At 43.2% G+C, this 26,491-nt stretch overlaps 2 protein-coding genes across 4 annotated transcripts in view; one reads left to right on the top strand and one right to left on the bottom strand.

Annotated features, from left to right (window-relative positions):
* The window catches only part of LOC123957023 (mitochondrial import inner membrane translocase subunit tim16-like), a 112,868-nt gene that overhangs the window by 54,930 nt on the left and 31,447 nt on the right, over positions 1-26,491 (top strand). The gene's annotated exons all lie outside the window — the stretch shown is intronic.
* Positions 1,138-24,705, bottom strand: vasnb (vasorin b). Of its 2 annotated transcripts, XM_046029657.1 has the most exons (3): positions 24,480-24,608; positions 17,566-17,627; positions 1,138-5,107 (listed from the first exon to the last, which is right to left on the bottom strand). In XM_046029657.1, the coding sequence occupies exon 3, from the start codon at positions 5,098-5,100 to the stop codon at positions 3,022-3,024; it is 2,079 nt and encodes a 692-aa protein (XP_045885613.1). In that variant the 5' UTR covers positions 5,101-5,107; positions 17,566-17,627; positions 24,480-24,608; the 3' UTR covers positions 1,138-3,021. The 2 variants fall into 2 exon arrangements, with proteins under 2 accessions (XP_045885613.1, XP_045885612.1); XM_046029656.1 differs by lacking the exon at positions 17,566-17,627 and having other exon boundaries at positions 24,480-24,705.

The following is a 26,491-nucleotide window of genomic DNA, read 5'->3' as shown; positions in this document are numbered from 1 at the left end:
TCATCCATTGCACCCACAATCTTGCTTTTTTTTTCTTTAGGAAAATGAGAGGCTAATACAGCTTTTTACCACTTAAAATCATTGACTGTATATTAGGTTAATGCATAGTAAAATATCCAGGACACATGGAGGTTAAACCACTGGAGGAAGTTAAAGCCTATTGACCTTCAGGGGGTGAATTGTTTCTCCTGTTATTTCTCTAGGAAGTTGTCTCTCTCTGAGCAAATTGACATAATGGGGCCTGCAAGACAGGAGTGGTGCTTTTTTATGTGCTTGTGTTGTTAGCATGGGACCTTGCACAACAGCTCCAAGCTACGGGCCAGAATATGCGTGTGTTTGCTTGTTTGTGTGGGTGTGTATACATGCATTCTGCATCAATCCCCTACTGGCATCCTACCTATAAAACACATGGGTGGTCAGTCTGTTTATTGTGTGGGTTTGCAAACAATGCTCACCCATTAGGCTTAGACCCGTGAGTCATTCACAATGGTTAAATCCACTTACAATCTTAACCTGTGTGTTTTCAATCATAAGCTTTATTTCCATGTTGCCTCCTGCTCACTGCTGGTAAAAACGAAATCCAAGACCTTTCGCCCACAGAAAGCACACATTAAACGGTCATGCACTATTGAATGCAGTAGCACCACCACCAATTTGGGCCAGACTGAAATATCTCAACAACTATTAGATGGATAGCCATGACATTTTGTACAGACATCCATGTTTCCCAGATGATAAATGCTAATGACTTTGATGATCCTCTCACTTTTATCATCTGGTCAAAATTCCAATTAACTGAAAAACTAAGGATATTCCCATCAGCCTCAGTTGTACTGATAGAATCTGACATACACACATTCATGTCCACGTAGATGCTAAGCACTGTACCACTATTGAAATTTTTAGACACAAACACACACATACACATCACTACTATGTAGGTGATAATTATGTACTTATACCTTTTGTTCCCTTCTCTTTCTCTTTCCTCTGTGATCTCTCCTCTTACCCTGTTGAGTGATTGCCTTAAAAGAGAGGGGAGTTGATGACAAACATAACCGCCCCCCTTTGCCTGTCAATCTAATCATTCCTCTTACAAGCAAAAGGTGGAAACTACAAAAAAGACAACTCGAACCATTTTTATTTTTGGATATTCATTTAATGATAATATCACTTTTCCATTTGTACAAATAAGTTCACAGAATAAAAAAAGCAATGGATGACAATATAGAGCTTCCCAAAGTAAACAGGGAAAAATTAACAATCACATTGAAAATACTTTTGGTTATCTTCAATGTATTCTATTTTACAGACAAATATTCCAGTTGCATTGCTTGATTGTTTTTTGTGTGGGTTCTCACTGCATTCGGTTAGCTTGGAATGGTTAATTGTGCACTGGGAATACTGTAGGTAGGAAACTTTACAGATGTGTCTTTGGTGTGTTAGTTACATGGGACTTAATGTACTCCTAGGCATGTGGGCACATAGAGGGGGTTGCTGATAGTAACTGCAAGGCTTTGCACAAGACAGAACATGTACTTATCACTGAAGTTGACAGATCTACACACACACACACACACACACACACACACACACACACACACACACACACACACACACACACACACACACACACACAATGTTACTTTGAGTCCTTCTTTGCCCTATATTCACAGATTTGGATCACAGCACTCTGTGTCTGCATAACAACCTTCCAGTGGATCTCCCACTTTACAAGTCTCATTGTCCTCTACACAACAATATAAAACACTATGACGTTTCCTGCACTGTGCCTGTGGGCTTTCCATAGTCTGGTTAGGTACAAGTGAGCAAAACTGGGACCCTCTTTGCCAGGGAAAAATTGTGCACAACATTACACTGAGCATGCTATTTTTACTTAAGGGAAACACAATACACAAGCACTATTTGCTTTGCTTGTTGTGAGCCAGGCCAAGTAGTATGTTGTATGTGAATTGTGGTTGAGGGATAAAACAGAGTTTCCCTTGCAGAAAAGATAAATAATAAATAAAGTTCTTTTTTGCTGTGGTATGGTCATGTCAGTGCTTAATAAAGGCAAGCAGCACTGAAACAGAAGGTGTTTAGTCTACTACTACAACTACTTCCCTACTACCTTTTTGTCATCCTGTTTACCTTGTCCCTTTGTGACTGAGGGTTTCAGAATCGAGAAAGGGGATTTAGTCTTGAGTCTGTCCAGACTTACATCTACTTAGACTGTCTGACATTCTGGGGGCAAAGCCCTTTGATTGACTTTGCTGGTACCAAATGAGTTTTAATCTTCAAAGATTTTAATCTGCTGTTTTGTCTGTTAGTCACAAGAGGTGGGGGTGGTGGGTATATAGGGCTGTTAACAGTCACAATGTTGCACAATAAAAAATAACAAAAAGGCAGGTATAAAAAAACATACATACAAAACAAAACAAGTTTTTAGAGCCAAATAATGGGATACAAGCATCAGCTATTTTCTCTGCACAACTTCATTTGGTGTCTTAAAGGTCATTCACAGCAAGCACTGCTCCATTACAACATGCAGCAAAAACAATTGCTGATAGTGTTTAGTTGGGCTGCTGTGATGGGGAAAAGGCAGCACAACCCCGTTTCAGTCCATTCTCCTTTATGAACAGATAAAGGAGGGCATGAGGTCACTATGTCCCTTAACCCTAGGTTTCAGCCAATGACAACATACCATCAATCCCAGCATCATAACATGGGAGCTGAAAGGTGAGGAAATATTATTGTAGTAGTATGCAGCATGTAATGGAGCAGAGGCACTTTCTATGCTTTTTAGTCCAGACAGATGTTCTTGAAATTGTTTAATGTCTATTTAGACAACCAGAGGGCATTGAGTTAAATAGATCTCCAGTTTCTCCTTTGCTGGTAGGCTGGCTGATACTGTGTCCTCCTTTTTCACAACAGCAGTTGCCGCTCTCTGTATTTCACCAGTGGGGAAAACAGAGCTGAAGAATTAAAATCCTCCTCTAGGTCTGAGTAGTCAGCCAGGTGTCAAAAGTAGGAGGGCTTGTGTAAAGACATATTGTTATTTGATGTACAGTGATCCTGAAGTAGCAACACCTCATATTCCAGATTGCCATTCTGAACCGCAGGTTCAGGGATCATAAGCTGGGGCTCTTTTTGAGGCAGTGCCCCATTGTCCAAGCCTGCCTTGACTCCGTCCAACTCTAGCTGGGAGGGCTCGCAGTCTAGGTCCAGGTGGCCCTTGGCCCTCTTCCTGCGAAGATAGCATACCACACCCACTGCTACTGCTATCAGTACCAGCACTAGCAAGATGGCAATTGCAGGTACCAGCATAGTGGTTAATGTCTGGTTGTCAATCTGTGCATCAGGGCGCATGGTGCTTTCAGTGGCCGTTTGGGCCTCTGTGCAGACACTGTCTATGCCACTAGGGGCACCTAGTGGACTGGCACACACAGTGTAGGTGGAGTTGGGCTTCAGGCCCCTGAGTCTATACTCTGGAAAGGATGCTGGCAGGCTGAGTTGTATTGGCCTGCGGTCTGGCCCAGAGAGATTGCGGTAGGTTAGGCGGATTCCACGGATGTAAGGCCGCATTTCAATGTAGCGGTGGAGGTCCAGAAGGATTGAGGTTGCGGTCGCTTGATGTGAGCAAATGTCTGGCGCATCTACAGTTACAGTTGCTGTGGGGAATTCAGCTTCAGGTGGTGAAGGCAGGTGATGGTTTTTGACTTCACAATACGTGCCAAAGGTGCCATGTGGACAGGTACACTCTACCTGACCATGCTGGTCCAAACGACAAGTACCCCCATTCAGACAGGTGTGAGAAGGACAGAAATGCTGCTCCTCATCTGGGTCCATGCTGCTGCTACTGGGGGACGCAGGGAGAGGAGGCTGGGGAGAATGGTCATCTTTGTCTCTGGGGTTGTCACTAGCCCTGGGGACTGGAATAGCTCTGGTAGTACTTGGGAAGGTAGTGACAGGAACAGGCGGCATATTAGTAGTTTTTACAGTACTAGTGGTGACTGTAGTTGTGGTAGGACAGCCAAAATCCCTGTGCTCCAGTCTTTCCAATACCTTTCCAGCATTGATCGGGGGGAAATGGCAGCGTGTCTCCTCTGTTCTCTCAAGGGTGATGCTTTGGGCTCTCAGCCATCTTGGGAACCATGCTAAGGTGCAGAGACAGTTGAAGGGGTTTTCTGCTACTGTAAGCTTTCTGAGGTTAGGTAGGAGCTGGGGTAACTCTTCAGGGAGAGCCTGCAGACTAAGGCTGCTAATGTCCAACTCCTGCAGCTGATGTCCTTGAAGATCTTGAAACTTAAGAGGACCCATTGGGTTCCCAGCCAGGCTGAGGTGAATCAGCCCCTGGGTCTCCTTTAGCACTGAGGGGAAGGACTCAAGTTGGTTTCCTGAGATGTCCAGTTCGTGGAGGTTCTTCAGACCACCTATTAGCTCCTTATTCAGACTGGTGAGCCCCACACCACCCAATTTAAGCGACTCCAGGTTTGGGGTCTGGAGGTCTGAAGGACCTAAGGTGGGTAAGACATTAAAGCGAAGGTCCAGCAGCAGCAGTTGGGGCATTGAGAGAGCAGGCAGGGATCTCAGCTGGTTGCCCTGCAGTTTGAGTTCCAGCAGGTGCTCCAAGCCATTAAAGGCTGCAGGGTGGATGGTCTCAATAACATTACTATACAAATAAAGGCGCTCAAGCAGTGCCAAACCCTGGAAGCATTCCTCTGAAATGTGGGTGATCTGGTTGGATGACAAGTCCAGGTTTCTCAAAGAGGTCAGAGGTTCAAACACCCTTTCAGGAAGTTCAGTCAATTTGTTTTGACTGAGGTCCAGCATTTCCAGGTTGTCTAGACCATCAAAGTCCTCAGTTGTCAAGCCCTCAATGCCATTGGAAAAGAGGTAAAGGCTTTTTGTGAATGTGGGCACTCCCTTTGGAATAGTAGAGGAGCGTCTCTGGAAACATAAGATGGACTCTGGCGTGGAGCAGGTGCAGTCCTTCGGGCAGTCGTTGGACAAGGTGCCATCAGGAAGGACGAGGAAGAGCAGAAAGGGCATCAGCGAAGTGAGAAAAACCTTCATGGTGCAGACTCTTTCTCTCTCCATGCTCAGCCTAAAACAAGAGAACATATAAACTGTTAATGAACTGCCTAGTCATTGAGATAAATATACAGTTAACATTACAACAGTAGTACACATTATATCACACACGTTCACTTGTGAGGGTCCCCATTTGAATTTAGGAGCATCCAACTATTGCACCAAGAAGACATGTGTGACAGATACAGCACTGTGTGGTTCTTTAATGTGTTTCATACAGTGAGATTACTATCAAAGTTTTAACTATGCAAAGCCGGTGATGAAAGTCAGTCTTTTGTCACAAGGTCTTTCAAACAATAGTGCTGTAACCGTGAGCTCAGATTTCAGAGGTTTCAGGGAAAAGTTGACATAGTGGCGTCCTGCCACACTCTTCTGGCTAAAGGAGCACCACATTCTCCCTGCAACAATCTGTGTAATAGATAGTACTGTAGGATGCCAAAACCATTGTTTCCTTCTTTAATGGTCTTACAGATGGCTATGTGTGCTTATGTGTGTGTCCGCACATGTGCGCATATATATATATATATATATATATATATATATATATATATATATATATATATATATATATATATATATATATATATATATATATATATGTGTCATTATGAGTGTTTGCAAGCCGCCCACCCACTGCAATTTACTGTACTGCACACAGTGGTTGTGGTGGGTTCCCTGTTTATGACAGACTCCATAGCCTATGAAACACACACACAGAGGCAATGAACAAATCCAACTTGTTTTGTTTCTGAGATTACGTATCAAAGTGAAAACACAGAGTGACTTTTTATGTCTCTGAAGAGTCACTGAAACAGTGAAAAGCTTGACACACACCCTCTGAATGATTGACCATAAACACTGCTCTGGTCTCTCCAATTTCATATAACCGTACCGTGTCAACTTTGTGTGCCTACATGTCTGCCATGCTGCACGTGGCCACACATCTGTGGATGATTTACTTTGTGGCATTCTAAACTTGGAGAGGAGCTTCACTGATAGCCCGCAGCTCCTTCCCTGACTATAGACGTAATATAAATAATAGAAGCTTTCTGTGTTGTCATTACCCACACCGACGGCCAGTGCTACTTGCCACACAAGTGTCTCTAAAACTGTAAAAAAATTATGAAATATGCCATGGAGACCGAAGAGAGGAGATCATCAGGAAGATAACATAATGTTATTTAAACACATTTCACCGGAGCCCAAGCCTCACAAAACAGATACCCTGGTGGTGGGTCTACACAGTACTTGGAAGGGCTGAAAAGGAGGGATGGGATAATGGAAAGGATAAGGGGAGATAAAGAAGAAACTAGTTGCAGACAAGAGTCTGTGTGGCTGTTAATCATCCTCTGCTATCGAGTGAGATGGCCTCGGGGGACGAGGCAACATATCTATCTGCTGACAATTTCTTTTCATTAGACAGCAAATTGTCCCCTCTTTACTCTTCAGGGAGTCACTCCTTACTCCTAACCAGAGGTACCCTGGCCTGATTTGCTCAAATACATAAAAAAAAATTCCTTGGTGTCCTGCAATTACTTTTGTTAATGATTTAAGTTTATTGACTAGGGGTGAGAATAGTGTGTAGTTGATATCTCCAAGCCTTGCCTTCTGAACATTTATGACACCAACAAGTACAAGTGTTGTATGTTGGTTGACTTGAATGCCTGAGGGAGCTTATTTTAGGGCCTTAAATGGTGCAGTTGTTGATGTCTGCACTGCACAAATACCTGAATGAGACGGCAAGTATGTGTGACTTACAGTTTTACACAGATGGAGCACACACGCAGAGCACATTCTGTTCTTGCACTGCTTACCTAGGGTTGTGGCCTTTTACACCATAAATGTCAAAGAAATTGCTAATGACATTTATTTTACTAATTTCCTTTTCTATCTTGGAATTATGTTATTTTCCTCTGAAGTTACAGTGTGTGTGTGCGCGTGCGCGCGCGTATTTTGTGAACTATGCACAATGTTATCCATTACATACCCAGACATGAAGCAGTCTGTACAATCACAGTTGCCCTCTAAAAGTCTCTTCTTGATATGAGAGAGTGTTGTGGTCATACATGTTGGGAAATGTGCCTATTTGTTTAAGAAATGATCTCCCTCTCTAATTTTCTTTCTTACATGCTATTTTTTTTGTTTTCTAAATTATTTAAAATTTACACCGATTAGCGTCAGAAATATCTCATATTGTGTTTGGTAAAGGAAACCCTAAATAATTTACTGTTGCTGTAGTTTTTTGTCAATGCCACCCAAATTTACTTAAGCCAAGTACATGATACAGTAGCATCAGAGCTGCTGCCAACTTAAATACTTTCTCATTTTCAAAATGTATTTACTTCTCTTTCCTTTCACTCTATCTGTTTAATGAAACATTTTCTTTACAAAAAGTCTCTGCCTCAAATGTCAGAACTTGGAGAGGAGATCAAGGGTTTTGGGAAGTGCATTAGAGAGGCGGAGGAAGGGCCAGTATCATCTCATCATCACGCCACAGCTATGGCATTTATTTTCCTTCTCTTTCAACATACTTTTCTTTCCGCTCCTCCTTGAAATTGCAACCTGCTTTGGAAAGATTCCCTGATCTCTTATTTTTCCTTCTCCTTTGCTGGAACCCCACTGCCAACACGTTACTTATAATTACTTATTATCCGGATAACTGTTTCTGACCTGGCAGATATGTTATTTTGTGCGGCCAGATGCCAATAAAATGACCCCTGCTCAAAACTTAAGGGTTGATTGAACAAAGCATTTAACTAGTTTTCAGAGTCGGCACCTGCGAACAGCACAGAAAAACTACGAAACTTTGGCAGCCACGCATACAGTTTTGACCCACTTAGGATTGCAATTGTTTATGGAAAACCTTGTCCAGAAAGTAACAACAACATCTGATGGCGATAGTTTGCTGTTGGCTATAGTTGAATGGGCAACAGAGGTGAAAGGGTTGCAGTTATCCCATAATTTACACACAGTGCCTGGGGGAATTAACTTTAACAGGTGAGTAATTACATGTACAGTGTTGTAAAGAATTTTTGGGTCATGCCTCAGTGGCTGGGGAGCAAGTCCGAAGTAAGAACATTTTATTGGCTCCTGTTGGAACCAAGTTTTAATTGTGGTCATCAATAATAACTGAAGTCATAAGTTCATGGGATGGCCAGAACTTTTGAAGTGGTTATAGAGAAAAGGGAATTACAAGGCTCAGAAATGATGCAGGTGCAGATGGAAGAGGGGAAAGAAATAAAGTGTGGCTGCCGTGCTGCGTGTACAGAACAGGGGAAAACAAGGGGATTTAGGAAGATAAACAGAAGATGAAGGGGATAGGGAGAATCAACAGCTGGAGCATATGCAGATGGTCTTCATATCATCACTGTGTGTGGGGAGCTGCATTTCAGTTTCAGTGAAGGATATTGTGTGTGCGTGTGTATGTTCCATGTTTTTAAGTCTAGGTGGGGACTTTAACCTGAATGCACATTAATGGGGATTCGGGACCTCAATTGAGATCCCCATGGGTAGAGACTGCTTTTTGATCGTTAAGGCATGGTTTTAGGGTTCAGGTTACAATTTGGTTAATGCTAGGGTTAAGGTTAGGCATGTATTTGCGATAGTAATAATTAGTATATGGGGCTAGGGAATGTTTTGTCATTATGTCAGTGACATGTCCCCCATGGAAAGTGTGTGTGACAAAGAGGGTATACACACGTAGGTGAATAAAACTGCATGCACTGTTTGTCTGAGAGAAGTATCAAGTGTGTCAGAAGTCTAATCTAATTCCTTCAGAACACATTGAGAAACTTGACGGGGTATAAAGGCCCAGTGCCAGAACATACAACAACATCAAGGCAGCCATGAGAGGAGAGCGAGCAGATAACACCGAGAATATTTTTCTTAGAAACTCAACATGGTGATTCTACCGTAGCTCCCCGTGACAAAATGTTTATTTGAGTGTGCCTCATTCCAAACTGGGCCAGTCACATCTGATAACCCAGTGGTGGAGAAAATCTGATGGAGGTGGTCGGGGAGTGGTTCAGTCAGAGAATACAGTCAGATCACAGATAAACCATAGCTTGATAGGTTAGATTCTCCTGTTTTCTTTGTTTTTGGACACTAGTGTGACTTGTGCAGGTGTTATCAGTGGGTAAGATAAGGTGCAATTGTGGCATCACTACGGTATGGATCCACAATATATCGTGGTGCTGAGTGAATCCTGAGGCTGTGGCTTTAATGTAAGTGTTTTGAAGCAAAGTGGAAGTGGAGGGCCCAGAGAGAGATAGTAGAAAGACAGGCTTGTCATCCTGCGCAAGGAGGAATGCCCCCTCCCTTCTTACCCTCGTCGAGTTGTAATTTCCTTTTCTCTCCCCTGCGCGCTTGTTGAGACATTCCTGAGACAGGGAGCAGCTGAGTTTGAAAAAGTCAGCCTTTCTGTCTCATTGGCTTGGCATTTAGAGATTACCAAGGAGTCTTTCTGGGTTTATAAACAGACGATGGATTGGATGAATGATGGTGATGCTTATATGAATGGGGGTTTAAGGATCTTTCTTACCAGATCTGTTATATAACAGTTGTTCTTCCATCTGTGTTTTCTTTATGCTTGAGTCTAGGTTTGGGGGTTGTATTAGAATAAAACATGTTGGCTGAAAAATATGTGAAATCACCCGAGGGCCAGAAACAGTAATGAGAAAATACAAAGAAAAAAGCTTGATCTTTGTGCAACTCTAAGTGAAATACATGCTCAGCCCCTTGAAAAGAAAAATTAAATAAGATGAGACAAAAGAAAGAAAAGCATTTTCCTTCTCCCTCAGCTCATTTCTTATCCTGCTTTTTCTTTTTCTTTCTTTTCAAGATGAGGAGAAAAAAAAACAGTAGTTGAACAGCGGAGACAAAAGCAGGTTTCTGTCAGCAGGGGCACCAATGTGGAGAGGTGGATAAGGCCTGGCTTTGGGAGGGTGAAGTGGGCTTCAGCAATTAAATCCCAGCAGGCCAAGCGCCAAGAGCCCTTATCTTTAGAGCTGAAGGCCAACACTGTGCTACAATGAAGGGTACAAGAGGGGGTAGAAAATTTCGGTGTGTGTTTGTATGTGATGGAAGGAGTCGCACGTCACTGTGCACTTGCATAATTCAGCAGGCCAGGCCAGGAGACTGCAAGGGGGCACCACGCCAAGTCACAGTAAGGGGATAAGGTCTGCACACTACAGAGTGCATACTCCCATTAAAGAGGCCCCTTCTCTTTGGGGATTTTATCTATTAAAGGAACAACCCTTGTGGTATGTGCATTAGAGTATGATCTACAGTGTTGTAAGTCTGAGTCCACTTCACTGGGGTGCACTACTAAAATACACTACTATAGCAGCTCCTAGTGCAGATTTACTACAGTAGCACAGGGACATAAATCCCATTGGTAATAAATGATAACTTAGGCACCCAGAGAAATTCTGGTGATGAAGGCTGATGTGAGCCCTCTGACCCTTCTCTATTTTTGCCCCTTTTCCATCCCTGACCCTATGAGAAGACAAAGGACCACTCCTCCAGACACGTATCCCGTTCTACTGTCAGTCCTTGCCACAGCTGGAACCTGTTATCCCCAGTTCAGTGGGGTTATCCATCAACATGACAAAAGGGTCAAGAGAGAATTGGGAAGGGGAAACAAGAGTTTTGTAGAAGATCTGAGGATGAAAAGATTACTTAAGAAGTAGCACAAGAGGGAAAAGGGCATGTTTCTGCAGACAGCAGAAACACTATGAAACAATGAGTTTGAAAATGTCAGCTATGTTAATGTGCGTCTGTTAGTATGCATGTAATGCTGTGACGTATTTGTTTGGCATGAGCTAATACATATCTAATGCAGTGCTTTATTCTTGGTTGTACCTGTAACACTATATTAGATAAGCAAACAGATCATGTGTGGGTCAAAACAGGAAGGAGGACATGTGGAATGACAGAAGGATGATAGTTTTACAATGTCTGTCACTGGCAATACTCATCTCGAAGCCACAATATCATTGCTATGCTTTGTAGTGGTATAAAGGGGGTTTAGGGGCAGTAGTAGTTTAAAATGTGCTGCACAAACAAAGCTTTCCAACTGATTTCAGTCTGACCACAAGAAACGACTCTGTAATAGTCACATCCATGATACATCAGCTCTGCCAGTGCTGATTGAAGTCAAAGGGTTGTTGTTTTAATGAAAACAAACAACCATTTAAACAACTGGATGGTTGCTGTTGGGATGCATCCTAGTTACAGACTTTAGACCTTTGTTGAAAGTTTAGACTTAAGCCTTTGCTCAATTTGTGATTCTATGAGCTCCCCACATTGTACACATCTAAATGAATTGCAAAGCACCTTATTATTGCTGTGAAAGGCGGCCCATTTCATCTCAGGATTTATGGTTATGACCAGGCCTGCTTATAAGCACAGTGTGAAGCATTACCATTAGAGCCTACAGCTGGAGGACTTGAAACAGAGCATAATATACATTCCAGGGTTGAATGGGAGGGTAGTGGAATAGTAAAACTCCCAAAAAACAGTGTATATTTGCTGCACTATAGGAGGAATACGGGCAACGCTGTGTTTGATTTTGAAGTTACATTTTGCATTCCTGTTTACATTTTAATGTGCTGAATGCTAAATGAGCTGTGTTTGAATGTAAATAACTCAAAAAAGGGCGTAAAAAAGAAACCTAAAAGTCAAACAGTCATTCCAGATAGCATCAGTCCAAACAAAGCCCATGAAGCACTGAGGCATAGGGCGACTGCTTGAGGTCAGAGGTCACCTTCTAGATTAGTGTTTCCACTGCTGCTCAGTATTCTATGTCGTCTGTTGTAACTGGGGCCCAGACAACACCGATAACAGGCCCTGTTTGACACGTGCACACACCCAGCTCTGGTTACACACACACATGCGTACACCTGAAGCTTGCTGGTCCTCGTCTCCATAACAGGTGCTTTCACCGCTCCTCCAGGGCAGCATGAAACCCAAAACCTCTGGAAGTGTGTCTGAGTAAATGATGCGACCTGCGCCAAAGATCCCGCCTTAGCTGGCTGTACACTCCAGTGGTGGGCGGCCAGGCAGCCAAACCAGACCAGAACTGGGACTCTGCGACAGCATGTCTGCAGTCTAGCTCTGCCTCCTCTGAGCTTTAGAGCATAGAGGTCAGGCACAATGAGTTCCAAAAGGAAATGTGGACCATTTCCTTTTGTTTTATTGCTGAAGGACATGACGGATGGTGCTGTAGATGCTAGGCTTGATTTTGTTTTTATAAAGGCACACACGAGGGGAGACACAGGATGCACTGGCTGAGGTAGACTCTCACTCTCTCTCTCTCTCCGTTTACAGACACTGTCCTCTTGTTTTGCTCAGTGAGGGATGTCTCAGCACTGACGCACATCTTTCATCAGTGGCACCCTGCCCTGTGACCTCCCGGGACAGATAGTCATTGAGGTCACAGCCGCATTTCTTTCATAGGCACACACAAACGCATCTGTCTGAGATCTTCACCACAGGTCTCTCACATTACACTGACACAAAGGATGTCAGTGCACCACTGACAACCAGGGCTCTGTTTTTCTTATTCCTGTTGTGTTTGCACCTACAGCTTTTTTTTGTGCCTCAGTTAGATGTCTAAGCATCCTCTCTTATGCTGCTCAGCCTGACCTATGCAGTGTGACCCGACTACTCTGCTGAGTCTATATTTGACCTGCCTTGAATCAGTCACAGCTGAGTGGCATAGAAACACAAACAACACCTCTCTGTACTCCGTACTCGCTGCCCCCCCCCCCCCCCCCCCCCCCCCCCCCCTTTCTCTGTTTATCATTTGTTTTCTCTCAGGCACAGCAGCAAGCCACCCTATTGCAGTAGTCACATGTGATGAGTCCAAATGGACTACATCACCAAGAAAACAGTAAATACGGCATCCTAGTGTCACAAAACTGGACTCTCTCCAGGCCTTGGATTGTGCCTTCATATCCTGTGCATGACTATTCACGCCTCCTACCAGAATCCAAACTTTATTATGCTGTCTGGCTCACTTACCCTGGGAGCAGTGTTGTTAAGAAGTTTGTGCTATAGGGACACCTAAAGCGAACTCGTCTCAGGCAGCAAGGGGAGTTTCAAAAATATTCCTTTTGACAGTCTTCAAAACACCTGAGATAACCTGGCTTCAAGCGGGGATAGGAAATGTTTGTGCTGTGTGTGTGTGTGTAAGTGGCTGGATGGACCAGTTTTATCAGTCGGTCAAAAGCCCGTAGTAATGTACACATGCCAACCCTCTGCTTACCCCTCTGACATTCATTCCAGCGGCAACATCAAGCTTGTCACCTGGCCACCTGATCTCTATCTACCATATGTAATACAGAATGTCAGAGCTTGGAAATATGTACCTTTTTATACTGCTGATGAATACCCAAAGGTGGGAGTCTTTCTCTTACTGTCAGGACTTATTTATGTTATTTTTTATTATTTAGTTGCTATGTTTTGGGACGGGAGTACTTTTGTGGGACTGGGATGGGACAGGAGTGAAAATCCCCCCCCCCCCCCCGTCAATTTGTACACAGCAGAATGTTGACACTTTTTATTTTACCTTTGTCCTTTGTTGCAACAGCTCTGTGTAAGAGTTCGAATTGGAGCTCAACTAAATCAGAGGGTGCGTATGAGTCAGGCAGGCTGGCACACTGACTGACTGTAGGACCGACTGACTGACTGAGTGGCAGGCTGACTACCATTGTTAGACAAACAGTGTCACACGTACTCACTGAGGAAACACTCAATAACGGTCCGCCTGTCTGCTCGTCTGTCTCTATTTGAGGATCATCTTTCTACTTCCACTCTTTGAACATACTGCAGTTACATATGAGTATCTCCTATGGCTACCAGGAGGTTAAATTGGTCTCAACTTATTCTCCCCTAGCTCCTTTGCTCTCTTACTTTTTCTCTCGCTGGTAAAAGTATGACTGGAATTTGATGAACTCCCCTTCAGGGCTTTTGTGGCAACTATGTATCTGTTAAAGTGTTTATTAAGCTGAAGACCTTGTGAGAGGTCGGGATGGCAAACAGAAACTAAGGCCAACTCTAGTACTGTAGGGTAAACATCAACTTCAGCACTTAAACTTGTAGGTTTGGAAAAGACATATAAATTCAGACCTCATTAGCACAGCAGTTTTTCATTTGGACTATGTGCAGATATTTGAAAGTCAGAACGTACAATTCTGTAGTTATACTGTGGCCAGACAGAAAAAAAATTACCTGTTTGTCAGGCCCCCAACCCCACACACCCTCCTTGTCTAAAAGTTACCGTTTGTGATTTTTCTAGTCATTCGGCCCTGTAGGCTTTTTCCTCTTAAAACAAAAGCAACAAAACACCTCTGACATGTGCCACACACACAAGATAAATGTGAAATGGAGATGACTGGTGCTGATTAGGATGTCACAAAGGAATTTATTGTGAAACTACTGCCTGTGTTGATACTGTGCCAGCGCTGGGGAGGCTTGTGCTGCCTGACTGCTGGTTTGCAGCAGCAGGCAGCACAGTTCCCCTGCCCCCAACACTGACATGCCTACCCCCAACTGCCTCAGGTGCTGTGCGTTTACTTCCTGAACCAGGACTGTTGACTTGTTTATTACAGTATTACTATCACAGTGTGAATTTTCTTTACTTATTCAAAGTGGCTTCTTAGATTGAAATTGAAATCAGTTCTCATTTTCCACTGTAAAATAAAAAATAAGTGTGACATTGAATGCCTCTGGATGTTGTTATGCCACAATTTCTCAGATAAATGACAGGATCCTGTGAGCCAACATCAGTCTTTAATCCCCAATTTGATTAGCACTTTGACCTGCATACTCCACTGATTAAACAGGTGAGCCCTACCATCTTAGCGAGTGTAAAGACATCAGTCAGCAAGAGTCTATTAAGACATCAGCATTTACCCTCAGCTCCACAATTTGCCTGCAGCAGGTGCGCACTACCAGAAGATTCCTCAAATCCAGCGCAAACAAGGCAAGAGAGACGTAAGGGGAGGAGGGCAGTTACAGAAGTGGAGGAATAAACAAGTGAGCCCTCTGTAAGCTTCTTTTCCTGTTAGGTCGTCAGTACACACAACGGACTGAATACATCTGCTAAATCTAAATTCAGCAATCCTGTGAACTGCCTAAAGTAATTAATTGTGCAATTTTTAGAAGACCATCAAAATCAATACAATAGGAACTAATTTCCAAAGCATTTAGCAGCACAGATCTGTTTATGATGTAGGGGAGGATCTGCCTGACGAGTAGAAAGAGAAATACACTACACAAACACAAGCTTTACCCCCAGGCCTATTGTGTCCTTTAGCTCTAAAACAACATAATATTTATAATGTGTATTTTTTCCTGACTTTTGGATGTCTGTCTTTACCATAACTGAAAGCCTTTCGTTTTCTATTCATTTCTACACAGTTCTAAAATGTATTAACTAACCCAAGAAAAATCCTTCAGTTGCGCAATCCATAACACAGAACAAGTTTGGATATATTTGTGACATTGTTACAGTGCATGTTAACTTCAGATTGTTTTGGGAAAAAAACCTCACTGCATTACATCATAACAATAGTTTAAGTTGGAAAAATGCAAATGTTTATTTATAATAGTCTGTTAGTGGGTTTTCATACTGTATGGAAATTAATGGAAACCACTGGATGCTTGGAATGGTAGAAAAATATATATTAAAATTACAAAAAAAAAAGCAGCATGGTTTGCAGAATAACTAACTATGATGTAAGGTATGTGTGCTTTGTACTAAACTTGCACACCACTGGTATGCTTTTACCCTGACGCCTGCTGAAGCCCATTCATTGAATAAAGAGAAGGAGGGTGCCTTAGTGTGGTTATGGAGGAAAACACAGATTTATGCCTTCAGTATACAGGATTAGTGTCTTTATGTCTGTGCCCATATACAGTGAGCCTAAGACGACCAGACAGAGAGAAACAATGAGTGAATCATGCTTTGTTATTGTAGTGGTGACTAGCAATTTGTCTAAATGCAGAACAGCTTGTTTGCTTTCACATCCGTTCATACACGACATTAAGTGAGTACAGCAGATTCCTGCAGAACCTGTAACTCACAGAACAGCGCGTACCTGTGATCTGCCTGTGTGTGTGTGTGTGTGGTGGTGGGAGGTAGGTAGCGTTAGAGTATATGAATATAATGAAGCACCTTTGTTTGCTCTTATATGTTTGCTTTTAGGTAGAATTATTAACATGACATTTATACATGTTTGCCGTGGGCATTAATGAGCAACCTACTGAGCGGGGGGAGGTTAAGAAGAGGATGTCTAAAAGTTTAACACACGCAGCCACAGGTCGCATCAATGGGAGCCAGGCTTGGTTTGGTTTCAGAGCCTCACATACACACGCTCATATTTTACTACATATTCATACAATGCGGCACTCGGGCAAAAAAGGCAGGTAAAACACACACAGGATGTCAGAGTGTGCTGTAATTCAGCGTAGTATGTACTTTGATGTTGAAATGCCAGGATATAGTCAGAAACTGAGCCAGTGTGTATGTTGACATTGAGGCTTGCCTGCATAGCAAATAATTTACAGCAAGCAAGCAGACACACCATGCACAAATTCCTTAACCTGAGGAATATGTGCATGTGTTCCAGCCGAAAGTCAACACCAGGAGAAGAATTCCTCTGCGCGACCGCTGCTCTCTCTTCTGCTCTGTTTTCCCTGAGGAGGAACCAGGCTGCTCAGATAGAGGTGGAGGAGCTGTAATGCAATTACCGAGAGTAGTGGTGTGCGTCCAGAGGACCCGAGGCTCCGGTCTTGTTGTGTTTGTGTGTGTGTGTGTGTGTGTGTGTGTGTTGGGATATAAATCCTGAAGCAAAATCACTTTAAATTAATCCACTTCTTTTAAAAAACAATCTATATATTTTGCTGAGAAAAATGTTTTTAAACTAAGAGACTTGCACATACTGTAGATGTTTACATTCTACCCACTTCTTCTCCATTACTTCAGCAACCAGACAAGCACAGTCAACGTCCTCTATTCTCTCTTTTCCTTTTCCCTGTAACCTTACACAGCCTCACTGTAGCTTTTGTGTGTGTGTGTGTGTGTGTGTTTGTGTGTGTGTGTGTGTGAAGAGAGAGGCTCTTGTTCTCCTGCCAATCTTGTTAAGAGGCTCAGAGATGTGTGAAAGGACCCCATTGAGGAAGCAGGGTGTTATGGTTGACACAATAAGGACCGCCAACAGTGTGCGGTTTGGGTGATTATGGATGCAAATATTCAAAGGAGTGTATTATTATGACGCGTGTCAAAAATACAACATCGCTGATGTAATCTCCATCTTACACTTAACAGCAGTCTGCCTTTTTGTGTTATGGTGAAAAACTGTTCCTGATGTTACCAGCATGTTTGTATTATGATAACTCGGCCCATGTTATTAATGACACAGATTACTAATAAAACTGTCAGATTTCATTTCAGGCTTCTCTCACCCAGTGAAGAAGCTTCCTCCTCTGCTCTCGCTCCACCTTTCTTGGTTTCAGGTGTTCCTTCCCTGGAAAAAAAGGCAACAGTTGTACCTTTCAGCCAAATATGTTGCAGTGTTGTTTTTTTGTCTCGCTCTTCTCTCCACTTATGTGGAATCCAGCCCCTTGTCATTGATGCCCACAAGCAAAACAGGAAATATTGTTCCTGTTAATTCTGTCGGATTCTAGCTGGGCAGCACAGCCGCACGACAGAGCAGGAGAGGAAGAATGCAGGCCGACCACTCTGCACTCTGTCGGCTCCTTGTCCTGTGGTATCAGCCCATCAGCTGTGGCCCGAGAGTGTCTTTGTGTGTGTGTTTGTGCGTGTGTGTGTGTAGTGTTTTCCTCAGTTAGTGTTTTCATCAGGTGTGTATGTGTGTTTTGTGTGTTTAAGACAAGCTAACCCTGAGCCAAAGGCCCACAGTTTTTAAAAGCCAAGAACAGCTTTCATTTCAAGTGATATCCCAGGGCCCAAATTGACCACAGCCTGTGTGTTTTTAATGATTAGCGTCTCATTATCCATGACCACGGAGCGATTTGTGCGTGCGTTCATGTGTTCGTTGCTTTGTATCCTAAGTATCGAATGTTGTTTTTGAGCGTGGTTATGGGATCATAAATATGAGTCAGTTTTGGCTAAACCAAAAGCACAAAGTGACCTGATAGAAGTTTGCTGCTTGATAGATGTTCTATTAGTGGGAGACGTTTGGCCAAGATTAGCTGCCACATTACTTTCTAATGGCAGACTTTTTTTCATTTTCATTAAATTGATTTAAGGCATGGTCATAAAACAGTTTTTGAGAAAAGTAGCTGAGATGCACACAGTATTTCTTTCTTTTTCTCTCCTGTTTGTACCGCACAGACTGTTAACTATAGGCTAAAGCTGTTCATACTGAATATACTAGACTCACTCTTCAAGTATGCAGTCTTTGCAGGTGGAAAAAGAATGAGGAACAAATCACGTGCTTTACCTGATTGTGTAACACCTCAAACCTGACTTCACTTTGCATATACCAACTCTGAGTTGCCCTGCATCACGCGTCCGCTTCCACACACAGAGTGCATTGTTTACATCTGAAAATAACCTGTCACAGTCCAGGGGTCGGTTTGGCTCACTGACGTGCTGTGAGGCCTTCGCTGCACTCTGCATCCGCGTGTTTATTTGTATGTGGGAGTGTTTTCCACACAACTTATGTTGCATGCATTTATTTTATGTGTGCTTAGTGCATGTTTGTGGGTTATTTGCATGCATTTCACTGATGCGTACAGGGAAATGTGACAATACATGCTTGCTAGTGAGCATATGCCGGCATAACCGACTATTGTGTGTGTGTAACTACAAAATGTGGGGACTCTTGTGCGTGCTGACCCTGCTGCCGTCGGTTTCCCGAGGTCACTGGGTCTCCCTCTCATACAATCCCTTGACTGCACTGTAAATATTTAGCTTTCAAACTGGGACTCAACACTCAAAATAGATAGAAATCATCTTCACCACTGGGCTCCATGAATGACTGTAGCACTTTTGTAAAAGACAAAACTGTCTACAACAATATTCCTGTTTTGGTGTGCCTCAGTTCCTGTCCTGGCTGCCATCTCCATCTTTCCACGAGATGTTTGGTCTTAAATTTATGCAGCCTGTGCACTGCCAAGTCATTGGTAGTATCTTTTAACCTGCCAGTACCTCTCATTTTCTCTCTTTTCACCATTATTGGTTTACATTCATATTTATTCTCCTTTGAGGGGAGCTATTTCTGTCATTCCTTCATTCCCTTTTTTAGAGGATAGATACTTTTCTGCCTCTCTGTCCACTATAATTTTCTTTCTTCCTCTGTGTTCATCTGTTAAACATAAATATCGCCTCACCCTTCGCCTCCTCTGTTTCTCCTTTTCTCTCTGTGTTACTCCCTTTCTCTTTCCCCATCTGGTTTAATCTCTACCGAAGCAGAACAAAGCGGTAGCAGTCTAGCGTTAATGTTAGATGCACTTTGTAGTGGCATCATCTAAAACTGCCAACAATTTGTCCAAATTATAGCTCAAAAACTTCAGTCCAAACCCTAAACCTGCAGAGGATGAGTGGGTTGAACAGAGAAAAGCTGTTTTGCTGTAGGTGTGGTGCCTTGCTTGATATTTACCCTCTTCTTCTTGTATGTTGAATATGTACACCAGTGACAAGCTGTGACTTGTGGCACTGTCACAACCACTCAGCAGTTGATTGCAGCGTTGAGTGACTGAGATTTGGGCTGATACGCAGTGACATTTATACACAGCAGATAATGACACTATTTGTGTCCCTAGCTGCGACGGAAATAGACAATAGGCAAAAGGGGACCAGAGAGCTCCCAACGTCTACTGATGTAATGCAAGAGAGCGGCTCTGCGCATACGTGTCGGCTTGTACGTATGACGTGCCTGCATGAGAGTGTGTGAATGACAAACGAAGGTCTCGGACACTTAGTGACCCGATGCCAAAACAGACACGCACACAGCCCACAAGTGTTCGCAAATTTACTCTGCCGTCTTATCATTCAAACCATATTCGGGGAAAACTTTGAGAGTTAATGTTCATCTCAGTGGTTTAATATTTGACCCTCCACTTAAAGTGAGATTTATCTTTCCCACTTCTGGTTTTGGTCAAACAGTATAAGTGTGTGTGTGTGTGTGTGTGTGTGTGTGTGTGCGCGCGCCCTTGCTTTGCTCTTGCCCAGTAAGATCTGGTTCAAGGCTCATTTCCTAATTACAGTGCTGGCCAGAGCTAATTACAACCTTAGATTAAGAGCCGTTTCTCTTTTTTTTACACACCCACTGAAATGCAGCAATTTGTGGTGGCTTTCTGGGGTGAGCATCCTCCCTCTCATCCTCCCTCTCTCTTTCTCTCATTCTCCATCTGTCTCTTGCTCTGCTCCTCTCCCCGAATACTTCACTGGAGTTGGTTTAGGAATTTGGGGGATTTTTGACTTTTTCTTTGCACATTTTCCAACCAGAGTGAGGAGGTTAAAAAAATAGCAGACTTTTGTTTAATGTAAAGCTTGAGAGAGAGAGAGTAGTTTCTTTCATGCCATCCTTGAATCAGAGGGTCATCAGCTTTAGAAAACAGACAAACGGATGGAATCTTACGATAGTGAGCGTGTGTGTGTGTGTGTGTGTGTGTGTGTGTGTGTGTGCATGTGGACATGGAGGACATCAGTTATTTGGGGTTTGAGCTCAAGCTGGGGCACTCCAAAGCCCTCAGATCGCTTCGCATGTGTGTGTATATTTATGCAAGGATTTGAAGTGGTTCTTCTGAACGCATCATTTGGCTGCATCGGCAAGCTCTTCTTCAATTTAACTTGGCAGGCGTACGGGCTGGGGTTTGCCTTCGCATACCGCTGGGTCAGCATTGATGTGTGAGGCTGAGGCTTTTGAAGGCAGGGGTTTTATTTAAGACGCCTCTTTGAGAGAGCAGCTCCGGCTCTTGCTTGTCAACCAGAGAACGCCTCCCCTCTGCGCAGCACCTGAGGAGGGGCACGCTGAAGCCTTTAATTTTTGATTGTGAATTCTCTCTCTCTCTCTGTCACACAAGCTCCTTGCTAATTGCGATGAGCCCTCACTTTCACATGGCCTAGAGAAAAACAAACACACACACACGTGTTCACACACTTATTCCAACTTTCTGCCCTGTCAACTTCCCTCTCTCTGCCTGCTGTGTGAGTGCCCCACTCTTGTCCTCCTCTCCTACCTTCCCCAGGCCTCCTCGCCTCAGCACCTGACTTTTAACCCTCTAATCCCTCTGATGCAGAGGGTGAGATGCTTCAGGCACTGGCCCTAATTGGCGTAAAAGGGAGCTCTGGCGATACAAGGCATGATGTGAAAATCCTCTGCTCTCTGCCCAGTTGGTTTGTTTTTTGTTGTGTTAAAGTATTAAATTGTAAGACACACAATATCACAGAGATGTCCAGCAGATCTTTTAGTCATGTCTCAACACAACAAATGAGAGAGCACAACTGTCAGTCATCTTCAGCAGCAGATTTAGACATCAGTGCTCTTTTCCACCCGAGCTCTTTGGCACAGATAATGAAATGCCATCTTTGATTTTGTAAAAAATAAACAAATAAATAAAACTACAGGCTGACACAATGTTGGTAACCAGATGCCGGGTGGGTAGTGCGGTTTCGACATCACTGTCACAGTGGTGTGACAGCAGGCCTGTGCTTAATTGTTTAAATTTGGCGACTCCTTCGCCTTGCTGCCCGTCCACAGACCAACATTTAAGGGCAAGAAATATCCCGTGGGGCAGGGATAATCCACACTGTGCTCATATGTGTCTCACCTAATGCTCACCCCAGCATGCACAATTGCGCATTTTATGGTCAACATGTCGCCATAACTAATATTTTGACAAGCTTTGACTTGGTTTTTACTTCATAGCTTATCCTCCTATACATCACTGATGCCCTCGGGCTTTCATTCTCTCTCTCTCAACAGTGAGAAGTGTGTCAGTGTCAACAAGTGACATACAACAGTCCGCTGTGAGGAGTAAAACATTGGGTCATGAAATCAACAAGCTCTACATCTGTATGGCAGAGAAAATAACTACACTGGCACAAGTGCTCTCTTGTACTGTAAGCGTTACAATCTGTGCAGCATTGTAGCCTGAAAGTTCTCCACATTAGTGAAGGATAATTGGCCTCCTGTGGCTGCTCTGCTGCCTCTGGTAGCCTAATACAAACCAATTACCACCGATCCATACTGTCAGTGACACGTACAGTAGCTTCTCCTGTGGCATAATGACAAAATGTGAGCACATGGCGAGGAAACAAGTGCTAGGGGTTAATAGCGGGGCCACTGGAGTAGTTTACGTCGCCTGTTTTACCCCAAGGAAAGATTAGGCGATTTTCTGTGCCTGTTTGTGGGGGCAGTGTAAAAGATGGTAATCTGACTGAAAGCTGGAGGGATTGTGGTCAGAAGACTGTTCTTACATGAGTTAAGCATATGAGGCAAAGCACATGTAGAATTTTTAACCCAGGTATATTTTGATCACTTATTCCCTGTTGGGTTCCGGGGGCCTCTGCTTGCCTCTGAGGAGTTTCTGGTGTTAAATAATCTTTACACATTTTACGCAGTGTCGACACAGTAAGATTACTTCTTTAATAACAACTGGTTTGATCACATTTTATGTGGTCATCCCATCAAGAGAGTACAACACATATTATTAAAGAATGTCTTTGGAACAAAATGAGGCTCCGTCTTTAAGGACCCCTCTGTATTAATCAAAATTTATATTGGGGAAAGATAAGATGATGATGGAGAAAACAGATGCACTTACAGTTCTTTGGGACTTTGCTTTATGGGCCAGAAATTGGTTTAAGCCTGTTGAGTCATGTCACTTTATTGGATGTTAGTTTATTGGTGGAGTAGGTCACTCAGAGATTAAATCTTTTAGGAATTTGACCTCATTGCTCCTCTGCACACATGCTGAAGGAAACTGATGCCTCCATAATTTCTGCCTATACCTCCTTTCACATCTGAGCCAGTGTTTAATTCTGTCTCTCCACCACACCACCTTCAGCAAAAAAAAAATAAAAATCACTTGATTGAGTCATTCAGCCATAAATCCTGCTTTGGAACTTGTCCACACCTCAATCAAAGTAAAATATTTTATTTATTACAATAATAACGAAATTTTGGCGGATTTATTAGAACAGTAGCGTTGATAGATGTCTTTAATAGTGTGGTGGGGCACCAATCATGCCTGTGACTGAAACTTGGCCACCAATACTGTGTGACACGGCTGAGACGGTTACTTGTCTTCCATAATATTGCAGAATTATTTACTAGCTTCATGAATTCCTCATAAAACCACATCAAGTCAATTTGTCACTGACAGTTGGTACTTGTGTCTTTATTTCGTCAATAGTTTTAGCATTTACAGTGCAAAGCAGTGATCCAGACACGTTTCTTAAATATCCAAAATAACACATGGGATCTGCAGAAATGATTTGGTGATGCCGTTTATCACCCGGGACAATACCACCCTGCACTTTTCTCCAGATATGATCAGTCCAAATGTTTTCAAGATTATCTGGTTTTGCTAAACGTATTGACTTTGCCTTATCTATCCTGCCCATCGAAACCATTTCAGCGCTTGCGCTCGTCCAAAAACAGTTGTCCTCTGCAGTGACCACGGCTCGGTGCGGTCTAGACACTCGGCTCAGCCCCTGCGTGCTGCACGGCGTCCTGCGGTCCAACACCAGCCCGCCTCATTACCGCTCCGACGGCTCCTTTTGCTCCGCGCACACGCTCGCGTTTTACGCATTTCCCAAAAACAGACGACCTCTGTTTTACTGTCAGTATTTGGTGATCTGAAGAATTAGTTGCGCCCACACACTGCCAACAAAAGCTTAGATCCAATAAGTCACTGGAGCTTGATGTGTAACTCCTTACAACAAAGAATCAGGCTATAGTGTACTATATATATTTATATGTATTGCATTTTACAAGGATGTTTTATGCATTTACAGAAAACAACTTAGTATAACAATGCAATACGTGCGATAAAACGGTTTTTATAATAGATATTATCAACTTAGTGTTGAGCAGAACAACACCACGGTGGGTCTCTGTTGGATTATTCTAGTGAGTTTTGTGAAGGGAGTTGCCAGACAGGACAACAAACACAGGGGTCGTTGGTGGCTTATTTTTTTAAGTGAAAGAGATGTAAACTTGACGAAGAGTTTGGATTTTGTAATCTATTAAGATGTTCCTAATGGGAATCATATTCCAACCGTATTTGCCAACATAAAACATGTGTAAGCGTCTTGAAGCGCTTCTTTATCCCGTTCCAAGCGTTAGAGCCCGAAAAGTATGAAATGTTTATCCTTGTTTTAATAGTCAAATCAGGAAACTTACCCTGAACTTCGAAGAAAAGTTGGGAGCGCAGCCGCGCTTGTGTCTTTATCCAAGCACCGCAGTTCACCGATAAAACTCCAGACCCTGTAGTTTTCAGCGTGTGCGCTTTCTCTCTCTCTCTCTCTCTCAAAACAAGTTACTGTTAACGTATTGCACTTATAACGAACCTTCTTCATCAAATCCTTGGAGAGGTACACCGACCTCGGCGTCAAGGCATGCGCTCAAGTGCTGACTCCCTGGACAAAAAGCGCTTTATTGGTGAGCACAGAGGAGAGTTTGAGCGGAGGGATGGGAGGGGCGAGGCGAGGCGCACCGCAGCAGAGCGCACTCCCGCACACACCGGAGAGAGGCAAGCTACACACCTTGCAGCTTGACTGAGTGCTAAGGAGAGACATTCCAGCCTCCTTTCAGTTAGCTATATATTAATGTCTACCTGCATGACCTGTTTTAAGCAAGAGACTTTACTGGTTTCATTATTTACTGTTCAGAGAGGCTTGTTACATTTCATTTGAATGGCTATTTCTTAACTACCTTGCTTTGCTTTTTGAAGTAGCCAATATCCATTTTACTCCTCTCCAGAAAATGATGGGAGTGGCTATATTATTATGTTACAGACACTTTGACAGGGCTAATGTCAGGATCAGATCACATCAAATTAAAACTATCTGGTTACACAACTTCCCTTTCAACACATAGGCACACATAGGCTACATGATCCAGCAAGCATTTGCTGTTCAGAAATATTACTGAGATATATTATTAAGAGAGAAACTATGTGTCACCTTCTATGACATTTATTTATTATTAAAAGGTCCACACACTTTATTTGTCCATTGACACACGAGGGGCTGTCAGTTGCCTCCACAGCGTATGTGTGCAGTGTACATTAGCACATATGCTCGTTTCATTCACTCAAGCTGAGAAAACTATTGAATACTTCCTAACGCCAGTGAAAAACTACCCGTCAGCAGCTGGCAGACTATTTCAGTGTCAGCCTGTCCCAACAAGGTACAGTAAGGTGATAGCCCTCAGGAACTGTCACCTCCAATGTTTACTTTTAGCCACATGTCACAGAACCCTGAAACCTCTTGCGCACACTGCTCTAATATTTGTGTTTGTTTGACCTACACTTTCACGCAGGGATGTTGACAAGAACTTGTAAAAATCAAAACAAAAAAACCCCGAACAATTGAACCCAGGCCAGATTTCTCCCTGTGGTGATGTCACTTAGCCACGTGCTGAAGGCGTAGACTCCCAACAAGAAAAATATTCAACAAACAGATCTCTCTGTACCGTCGAGGCCGTCGCACGTGCCTCTTAAAACCACAGCCGCCCTCGGTATCCTCTGGACAAGGGACACTTAAGTTGTCCACTTGTGGAGCCGTGCTTATGTATTTTGCACAGTTTACTTTCTGATAGCAGTCTGCGGCTCATGCCTGTCTCCTGCTCGTTCTCCTCATGTTCCTACTTTAGGAGTTATTGCACGTAACACACACACACTGTACCATCTGCAAGGCATTACAGAAAATTGTAGGAATAGAAAAATGATTTCACGCGTGTCCCGCAGGGGCCAGATGTGGCTCCTCAGTTGTAGCCACAACTGAGTTTTACGTGTTCAGGAGAAATTAAGAAGGGGTAAGAAGTAAATGTTACCCTGTTGTATTTTATCCCACATGTACGAGTCTCGTGTTCTGTATCTGTTTCTTCCCCTTGTTTGCTCACTTGCTCTCTACTTAAATAAACACAAACCTCTGTGTACAAACCACAACGCCAGCACTGAGGTTATACAGGTAACACTGAGGGTGAGTTATTTATCTTAGTCATTCAGCTTGTGTGTGTTGGATGTTGTGGAGGATCAGGATCTACAGCTCAGGTACTCAAGGACTCATCTCAAGACTGGCGACTGGTTGCTTGTTGTATGAGTTTTACTAAGTTTTACAGCCAACAAAAATACAGTGTTGCGATGCCAACTTGCATAAAGGAGTAATGAATGTGTTAACTTGGAGTAAGTT

Source organism: Micropterus dolomieu, linkage group LG02 (genome assembly GCF_021292245.1).
Source record: "Micropterus dolomieu isolate WLL.071019.BEF.003 ecotype Adirondacks linkage group LG02, ASM2129224v1, whole genome shotgun sequence".
In the NCBI taxonomy this organism is placed as follows: domain Eukaryota; kingdom Metazoa; phylum Chordata; class Actinopteri; order Centrarchiformes; family Centrarchidae; genus Micropterus; species Micropterus dolomieu.
The sequence above is the reverse complement of the archived record's forward strand: the minus strand, read 5'-3'. Positions and strand labels throughout refer to the sequence as shown.

Coding starts and splice junctions, on each gene's coding strand:
- vasnb (XM_046029656.1), bottom strand. CDS start 24,655: ATGAAGAAGGTTCGTTATAAGTGCAATACGTTAACAGTAACTTGTTTT. Junction 5,108..24,479: donor ACTTTTCTTCGAAGTTCAGG/GTAAGTTTCCTG, acceptor CTCTTGTTTTAG/GCTGAGCATGGAGAGAGAAA.